General features: G+C 44.2%; 1 protein-coding gene across 4 annotated transcripts in view; it reads right to left on the bottom strand.

The window, feature by feature from the left end:
• The window catches only part of LOC137997359 (integrator complex subunit 11-like), a 157,809-nt gene that overhangs the window by 90,314 nt on the left and 57,495 nt on the right, over positions 1-10,000 (bottom strand). For all 4 annotated transcript variants that reach the window (XM_068843305.1, XM_068843304.1, XM_068843306.1 and 1 more), the window contains exons 4-5: positions 1,950-2,061; positions 1,667-1,726 (exon numbers count right to left, since the gene is read on the bottom strand). In XM_068843305.1, the coding sequence (XP_068699406.1) occupies positions 1,667-1,726; positions 1,950-2,061 (172 nt within the window). The remainder of the gene's footprint in view (positions 1-1,666; positions 1,727-1,949; positions 2,062-10,000) is intronic.

The raw sequence follows: 10,000 nt of genomic DNA, 5'->3' as shown, positions 1-10,000 counted from the left end.
CAATCCATGCAGTCCCCACTACCGTGGTGCTGCAGTATACCAACCCCCCCCCCCCCCCAATCCCAAACCGTGGGCATCTCCTTTCTTGCCGATGTCATTAAATGGGCCCAACATCTTATCCTTCTCTCGCGTGAATATGTCACTTCTTACACCACCTCAACCCTCATACCCAACGAGAGACATGACACCCTCAGTGATGCACTGATCAGCCTTTGCATTAAAAATACGACGATTGGACGGTCCTCTTGATGTAATTCAAACAGACCTTGCTCCTTGTTTTGTGGTCCTTGACAATGACTCAGTCCTTCACGATCACAGATAATTGCCATAAGAATCGGCTGAATCAAGAATCGAAACAAGAATCCTGTGGCAGAAAAACTCCTGGATTGTCAGCAAGCAAAAAGTGGACCCAGTGCGATCAGTTCTCAAACAACCAGATTCCGTTAACTGACCATTATCTGATCTGTAAACAACACAACCTGCATCTAGCTAACCATTCCAACAGCTCTTCACTCTCCATTGGTAACCTGGTGTACCTCTATTGTCTCTGCAACAAATCTCATGCCAGAGGTCGCTACTTAGTGGTGTCCATTGATGGTACAAGGGGTTGTTTGAAAGTTTGTTGGCTCACAGTTACTGAGTACCTCCTATCATGTCAAGAAGTCTAAGTGCTCCAAAGTGCCTACAAATATTCCTCCCCACTGCCTCATTGCTCGAGCAGCACAGACTTTCGCACAACGAGGACGAGGATGACACTTTGCCCACATTACTGTCCCCATAGATACCAGCAGCTCCTTCCACTCCTCAGTTGCCTCCATACCTGAACGTAACTGATCTGTTGCCCACACCCACCCCACCTCCAGTACTAGGCACTCATTCCGCACCCCCTTCTCACCAAATTCCCAGAGATACCCGTACAGCTATCAATCCTCCCCCATTACAGCTTCCGCATGACCAGACACACCAGGATGGTGCACCCAGATAGTCAATGTGGGATTGCCACCCTTCACACCACCTTGATGACCTGTATTAAAATGCCCGTCTCGGGTTCTTACAAGAATTGCGTCATTTGATATTTGTGTTGCTCATTTAGCCACATGCACTGTGGCAAGGAGACTCTTTATTTACCCAAATGCCTTCGCTCTGGTGACATTGTTCTCGCTGTTGATAATCCGCCATTTTTGTTCGGATTGTGTTCATGTTGTGACTACTCTGTTGACTGGCGGTGACATATTTGGCACACTCCAGACACCTGCACTGTGAATCCTTTTTTATTTACATATATTAAAGTAAACTATTTCAAATGTACAAGACAAAGTCCTGGATTTTATAGGTGCATCCGCAAACAAAAAGTTACCAACTTAAGTAAAATTTCAAAAGATGCAAACAACTGAATGAGCTAATTATGATACCAAGTGCATGCATGTGTATGTGGGGCATTAATTTGCATGAAAGTTGATATCATGTTCACTTTTCACTCTCAAAGGAAATAATACCTACATGTATTGTAAATTTATCAATCACCCCAAGGCCAAGGATCAGGATGTGTGAGTAAAATGATAAAAATTAGTGACTCTGTTTAAACTATGATCATCCAGGAAATCAAAAATAATAATGTACACTAAAACCCATTCATTATGCTGTTAAACATCTATTAGAGTTCTACCTGGGAAGTAAAGAAATTGGTTTCCCCTTTCCTTTCAACAGTAATTTTTCTGTAGTCCTCCTGTAAAATAGAATGACAGAGACCATACTGGAATTGATTAACAGATAAGCTAGGGCTCTTTTTAAAATCACTGTCAACAAGCCACAGTACCTTGAATTGACTACAATTTTGACAGATGAAATAAACCATGCGTGATGTCCCAAACTATCAACGATGACATTTAACTGACAAATCTCAATTAGACCTGATGGTGCTCTCAGCACTTTTGTCATGAACAACTTACCAAAAGTATAGGACAAATTGCTTTAGTAGGGTGTGTCATGTAAATGGGCCCATCATATCCAACCATTTCTGAGAAGTAAGGCAATGCACCACAGTGATCCAAATGAAAATGGCTAAAATTTAAAGTAAAACATGACAAATAAAAGAGAAATAAATAAATTTTACAAATAAGGATTACATACTACAGATTATGGATTCAAGGTTTTAGCACTGCTCATTTTAGATGTACAAGTCCTGCCCTTGATAGACTGCTCGCAGCCCGTTCTGAGCTTGTCGAACCGCCTGCTTTGGTCACGCAAGCGAGCCGAGGGGAGAATGGTGATTGGGCAACAATATAGGGATTGCACAATCTTCTGTAACCGACACGTTCAGAATCTCCCGTTGCACCAGCAATGGGAAATTCCGATTAGTCAGTTGACAGTGGCCGTTGTCAGATTTTTGACAAGTTAATTACTTCTTGTCAGATTACAACGCCAATCTGTCTTTGATTTTCCCTGGGAAAAGAGAAGTATGATATTGCTTTTGCAGTTTCTGTCAAATAGCTGACGCATTGAACCCAAACTCTCCTATCAGGTAAGTATGTTATGGCTCTGCCACCAACTGGTTTCGGCAAGACCATTTTTATGAGGTCTTGGGTTCAATTCCCACCCTGGTCAGAGTTTTTCTCTGTCCTTGTGTGGGCCCATTTCCATCAGTAGGGCTAACGCTCACATGGTTCATATGGGATTGAAATCTAGCACTTCACATTACACTCTATTCAGTAAACTCATTTTTATGAGAGCTTTGTAATCTTAAAGGAATCAATAATAGTTCCTTGGTAATAGTGGTAATAGTTCCTTGTTGCATCATCACCAAAGACCGGATTCGGTCAAACTATTATCTATGGGAAATTTGTTGAAGAACATGGCTTCAAACAAGTATTGAGTTCTCTTTTCTGCAGAACAAGCTCTGTATTCTGACTTCACTGATTTAATGACAAGTGAGTCGTCCCTTCTAAACAAGAATTTGTCCCAAACTTCACACCGTCGAAACTTGGCAAACCACTCCAACATTAAAATTATGTTAAATACAGTAGATTTTCTGCAGTTTCCTTTCCAAATAGTTTATTGAATTCTACATGCAAAGTGATATTCCCACGCCATTAAGTGTTTATTTACATTAGTAATAAAAGAGGCAGAAACATCTGTCATTGCTTTCACTAATTAGATTAGCAGATTCTGAATGCGTCGGTTACAGAAGATCGTGCAGTCCCTATATCTTTGCTCAATCACCATTCTTCCCTCGGCTCACTTGTGTGACCAAAGGGGGCGGTTCAACTAACTCAGAAGGGACTGCATTCTTGCAAGTTTAGTTGAAATAAACAAACAACTGGACTGACTTCATCTGTGTCGAATTTAGAGAAGAAATTTCATAAGTTGGATACTAGAGTCCTTAAACTTGAAGCGAAGCAGTCTGAAACAGGATCAAAGCTGAGGGAGTTGGATGATGGTTTGATGGAGCTAAACGAACAAGTTAACAAACTTAAGAATGTCAAAGAAGAAGAAAAGGGGAATTTCAACAAGTCATGTGAAGCAAAGTACAAGACTCTTGATGATAAATTATTATATGCCAAAGTTTTCTCTAGGGGTAAAAATTTACACTTCTACAGAATTCAAGAAGGTGGCCACGAAGACTCGCAAACTGGAGAGCAAAGTTGAGGTTCACACGAAGGATATAGAGTTTCAGCGAGTCCACAGGGTTGGTAAAGTAAACAGTGATAGATGCCCAATACCAATTATCACTCGCTTTCTCGGCTATGGTGATAGGGAGCTCTTTTTTTCAAAAGCTAGGGTTTTGAAAGGTATCAGTTGCGGAATTTCTGCAGATCTCCTGAGAGAAATTTTTAAACGGAGAAAATTTCAAGAGAAGAAACTCGCTGATGCAAGGAAAGATGGTAAGCATGCCTTTTTTAGTCGTACGGAACCGAACAAATTATATATAGACGGAATATTAAATCCTTTGTAATCAATAAATTTAGAATAATATTAAAACACGACTGGTTATCTTGTGGCCAAAGTACTGTATCATTATTCTTTCTAATATCAGAGGGTGTATATGGAAACCTTTAAAATAGTGAACTACATATTTTTTCTGCTCTGTATTTAATATGCGTTTAGTGTCTGTAGTAGTGTTTACTGTTTGTCTAGGGATTTTGCCACCTCGATTCGTTCAATGGCAGCAATACAGTTTTTTCTGGCTGCCTCTAAACTTGCTATTTTGTCATTTGTTGTTTTGTTACCTTTATTGTCTGGTGTCATGTTGTTTAGTGAGCTTGTCATTTGGTATGGAAGGCCAGTTTAGTGATGCAAGATTGGGTGGTAAGTTTTGTTTTTGTTCTGAATTTGAGAACTTATGAGCGTCTTTAAATGCTCGTGGGATTCGTTCCTTTGAAAAACGTAAAGCCCTATTTCTTTGGTTAATGAAACAAAAAACGGACATTTGGTTTTTGAAAGAAATGTACAGTACTAAGGAGATTGAGAATAGTTGGAAACTGCAGTGGAAAGGGGAAATGCTCTTCACTCATGGTTCTGATCATAGTAGGGGCTTTCTTATCTTGGTAAATGATTCTTTGGATTTCAAGTTAAATCCACGCGTCAGGACAGTCAGGGTAGCTTTATTCTCTTGGAAGCAATAGTACAAACGAGTGAACAGGTTTTATTTTTCGAAACTAAGAAAGATGAACTGAACAGGGTTCATATAGATGATGAATGTACAATATGGGGTTATAGTTGGAGGGGATTTAAAGTCATTTTTGATCCGAAGCTTGATGGCCAAGGGGGGCACCCCAAAACTGAAGGACCCATTAAACAATTTGAAAATATCAGCTTAACACATGACCTAGTTGATATTTGGAGAGTCAGAAATCCATCATTGAAACATGGTGCCAAAGAACGCCAATAGTGCAAAGAAGGCTTGATTTTTGGCTAGCTTATAATTCTCTTCAAGAGGATGTTGATTACATTGCGATTATACCCTCTATTAGAGCGCTTTTCAATTAGGTTTCGAAAGTAATTAGATAATTACTTTGGTTTATGATTACTTCACTCAGTGATTGGTTCAAAGTTCTCGCGCCATTTTTTCAACCAATCAGAAGTTAAACCAAAACCAATCGTGGCTCACGCGTGCACATTTTCCCGCGCTTTGTGTCGGCTACGTGTAATTACTTCGAGTTTTGATTGGTTTGCCGGATTGTCTCAGTCCTCTCTGATTGGCCAAAGTAATTACTTTGGTTTTGGTTTTACGACACTCAATTGAAACTCGCTCTAAGCCTGATCATTCGGCGATCACATTAGCTATTAAAAGTGTAGAGAGTCAAACACATGGTCCATCTTTTTGGAGTTTATTGAACGATTGTGATTATGTAGGTTTAATAAATAATAATTATCATGTTTGGCAAGACGAATTTAAAGACATCACTGATCCAAGATTGCTTTGGGATCTCTTTAAATATAAAATAAGGCAAGATGCCATCTCTTATAGCAAAAAAAAGGCAAAAGAAAGGAGACCAAAATTGTCAGAGTTAGAGAAAAACCTACAACATTGTCAAGAACTACATGACGAAGACCCGTCAACTGAAAATATGAAGATGCTACATGAGCGTAAACTGGGTTGTCCGTGGTACGTGTTACACAAAAACAGAAGGCACTGAGTTTGGTGGTATTGAACTGCAGCGTTCCAGTGATTTTTTTAAAGTGGGGGGACGGGAGGTTATGTAGACCGTTTGTGGGGTCATCCAGACGTCATGCCAGCAATGGCCCTTTGGCTCACACGTTCACACGTTGAATTATTTTGTAATGTCATGTCCCGTTTTTAGGACTTTTTAAAGCTTTGGTAATAAATTCAGTTCAAAGAGGCAAAACAAGCTCTTGAGTGAAACTCACTCGTTTCTTCTTAAAAGAGGCTATGTCACTCAAAATGATATAATCCATGATTGGGGTGCAGGGATGGCGCAGTGATGAGAGCACTTGATTTGATTTGCGTTAATTGTTAATTTCAGTTTACAGTATCCCCAGTTAGCGCTAGAACGACTAGACACTTGATATGTTGCTTTCTTTTCCTTTTTTCCCAAAATCCCCCAAAAATAGGATGAAACATTGCAAGAACCACTTAAAACTGTTGAACGACATAAAAAAAATACTGCAAAAGGAAAGAGAAGCATGGATGGACATAAATGTACAAGATTGAAACGGATTACATTTGAGTAATCTTAAAAAAAGTCGGCCCGACGTTTTTCAAATTATGACAAATCACCTGGATAAAGGTCGTTTCTTTCTCAGAATCATTTTGTTTGTGACGTAACAATAATTTTATCGGTAAAGGAATTCCACGTTACTATTTTCGAGTTTTAAACTTGTGATTAACTAAAGATTTTCCCGAAACACCCGAAAAATAACGTGACATGGCCCCTTTAACTAAAATAGTCTGCAAAAAAACCTAACTGCAAATTGCTCTGACGTTTGTTTTCCTGCATGTCATGCACGTCTAGAGTTGCACTAAGCAAACGTTTATGCCACACACTAAGGAAGGACTGAACATGTCGGTTCCGCTTCATAATTTCTCTTCTTTTCAGTCTCATATGATGACAGGTCAAAATTTTTTGGTTTACATTGCACCAAATGGTTTTGCAAACCCGAGACTTACGGTGTAGCCCTTTTATTTCGTGGGGTTTAATTTCTGCTACAGTAGCAACTCAGTTGTTCCTTTGGTCCCATCAGTGACGTGGAGAGGGGGGGCACGCTGCATGGGCAACAACCTGTCCTTCATATTAAAAATAAAAAATAAAAAAATAATATCTGATCTGCTAATCGCCCTTTCTCGCAGTCGGAGACTGAATTACGAAGGGCGCAGCTCAACGAGGTCGGACCGAAGGAGCTGTGCTGCCGGCTAGGCGCTCGGCCCATGACCACGACCCATGTATGACCTCTGAGCACAGCACCACACAGCCTGATGGAATAGGCCAGGAGTCGATTTTGAGGAGGGAGGAAAACCGGAGTACCCGGAGAAAAACCCTTGGAGTCAGATTGAGATCGACTGAAACTCAGCCCACATACGACCCGAGGCCAGAGTTGAACCCGGGTCACAGAGGTGGGAGGCACGGTTGATGACCACTAAACCACCCTGACTCCCCACTGCCCAGGCTTGCATCCGACCACACCACACATCTACACTACATCATACCTGGAGAGGACACTCTAGCATCCCCCACCGCGTTGACACAACACTGGGAACGACAGATACCGGTTATAAGCCAGCGCTCGATTGGCGTAGAGCGTAGCGCCAGGGGTCGTTCTCACCGGCGGGAGGGATTTTCTAATCTCATTGGACAGCTACCGCCCGCCTCAAGCTGGGCAGCCCCCAGCCAGTAAGGTGTTGTCCCGCCACAGTCTGCCTTCTTCATTGGGCGCATGGAGATTAGGAGAAATCCGACAGGCAGTTGCGCAACCACCGCACCAGGCAACAAAGCAACTCAAGTAAAGAGACTAGCTCTAAAACTGCGCAGTTGGAATGTCCGGACCATGTTGACCAGCCTTTCTGAAAACCTCCAGGACATCAGAAACTCCAGAAAAACAGCCGTCATCAACAACGAGCTCAAGAGACTGAATGTAGACATCACCACCCTTCAGGAAACGCGGCAGGCAGGCTCAGGCTCACTGAAGGAGAAAGATTACACGTTCTACTGGCAGGGGAAGAGCTCCAACGAACCACTGGTACACGGAGTGGGCTTTGCAGTGAGAAACACCTTGCTGAGTATGGTAGAGCCAGGCAGCTCAGAGCAACTTCTCACACTCCGCCTGAACACCACCGCAGGCCCCATCACCCTCATCAGGGTGTACACGCCAATGCTGTCCTCAACACCCGACACTAAGGACGAGAACTACGAGAACCTGACAGCCATCATCAGCAGTATCCCCAGCAAGGAACACTTGGTCCTCTTGGGCGACTTCAACGCCAGAGTGGGTGCCAATCCCGACTCGTGGCCTTCCTGCCTTGGACAGTTTGGTGTGGGCAGGATGAACGACAATGGCCAGCAACTACTCGAGCTGTGCACTTACCACAACCTGTGCAAGACCAAGCCCCAGCACAAGGTCTCCTGGAGACATTCACGCTCAAAGCACTGGCACCAGCTAGACCTCATTCTGGTCAGACGCTCTGCCATCAAGAATGTCATCCACACACGCTCTTACCACAGTGCAGACTGCGACACAGACCACTCCTTGGTGTATTCCAAGATCAGGATGCAGCCAAAGAGGTTCCACCGCAGCAAGAGGCAAGGGAACAATCGCATCGACACCAGCAAGATGTGCCAGCCAGACCTTGTGGAGAAATTTGTAGACAGCCTTAAGAGAGAGCTGGCGGCCTCGCAATCTGGAGACTCTGCCACAGAGAAGTGGAAGACCCTACGGGACACCATGCACCGCACCGCCCTTGTCACCTTCGGGAGGAGGACCTTGAAGACTCACGACTGGTTTGAAGCCAAGTCTGCCGAGATGACTCTCGTCATTACAGCCAAGTGTGCTGCTCTTGCAGAATACAAGCAGTCACCCAGCGAACAGAACCTGCAGATTCTAAGGGCTGCGAGGAGCAAAGCTCAACAGACAGCCAGGTGCTGTGTCAACGAGTACTGGACAGAGTTGAGCGAAGCCATTCAGACAGCAGCCATAACAGGAAACATCAGAGGGATGTACGGTGGTATCAAAAAGGCTCTGGGACCAGCACAGAAAAAGACAGCTTCCCTTAAATCCTCAACTGGGGAAGTCATCACTGACAAAGGGCAGCAGATCGAGAGCTGGGTGGAACATTACTCTGACCTCTACTCCAGGCAGAACATCGTCTCACCTGCAGCCCTCGATACCACTGAATGCCTACCCACCATGGAAGAACTTGACACCAAGTCAACTGTAGAGGAGCTGAGTAAGGCCATTGACAGCCTGGCCGCCGGCAAAGCCCCAGGCAGCGACGGAATTCCTCCCGATCTCATCAAGCACTGAAAGACCACCCTACTGCTCCCACTGCATGAGATCCTCTGCCAGTGCTGGCATGTACCACAGGACATGAGGGACGCTAAGATTGTCCCCCTCTACAAGAACAAAGGAGAACGAAGTGACTGTAATAGCTACAGAGGCATCTCGCTACTCAACATAGTGGGCAAAGTCTTTGCCCGGGTCATCTTGGTGCATCTGCAGAATCTTGCTGAATGTGTCTATCCAGAGTTGCGGTGCGGCTTCCGCGCTGCAAGATCAACGGTAGATATGATCTTCTCCCTCCGCCAACTCCAGGAGAAGTGCAGAGAACAGCAGATGCCCCTGTACGTCGCCTTCATTGACCTCACCAAGGCATTCGACCTAATCAGCAGAGAAGGCCTCTTCAAAATCCAAAGAATGGCTGCCCACCAAAACTCCAGAGCATGATCGAGTCCTTCCACACCAACATGCAAGGCACCGTACAGTTCAATGGCAGCACCTCTGAGCCCTTCAGCATCCGCAGTGGAGTTAAACAAGGTTGCGTCCTTGCCCCCACTTTTTTCCGAATCTTTTTCGCGCTACTGCTGAAACACGCCTTCGGCACCTCAACAGAAGGCATCTACCTGTGTTCTCGATCAGACGGCAGGCTGTTCAACCTCGCCTGCCTCAGACCCAAGACCAAAGTATGCGAGGTGCTCATCAGAGACATGCTGTTTGCTGACGATGCAGCAGTAGCGACCCACACACAGCGTGAACTTCAATCACTGATGGACCAATTCTCCCAGGCCTGCAATGATTTTGGGTTGACAATCAGTCTAAGGAAGACCAATGTTCTGGGACAAGGTACCGAGGCACCAGCAGTCATCACCATTGACGAATACGAGCTTGACATGGTCCATCAATTCACATACCTTGGCTCAACCATCACTGACAACCTCTCCCTGGACGCAGAGCTTGACAAGAGAATTGGGAAGGCAGCCACAACTCTTGCTTGCCTCACATCCCGCGTGTGACGGAGAAGACCAAGATGGTAGTGTATAACACCTGCACT

The sequence above is a fragment of the Montipora foliosa genome, chromosome 3 (genome assembly GCF_036669935.1).
Source record: "Montipora foliosa isolate CH-2021 chromosome 3, ASM3666993v2, whole genome shotgun sequence".
Classification (NCBI taxonomy): domain Eukaryota; kingdom Metazoa; phylum Cnidaria; class Anthozoa; order Scleractinia; family Acroporidae; genus Montipora; species Montipora foliosa.
Note: the sequence above shows the minus strand (reverse complement) of the source record. Positions and strands in the feature narration are given on the sequence as shown.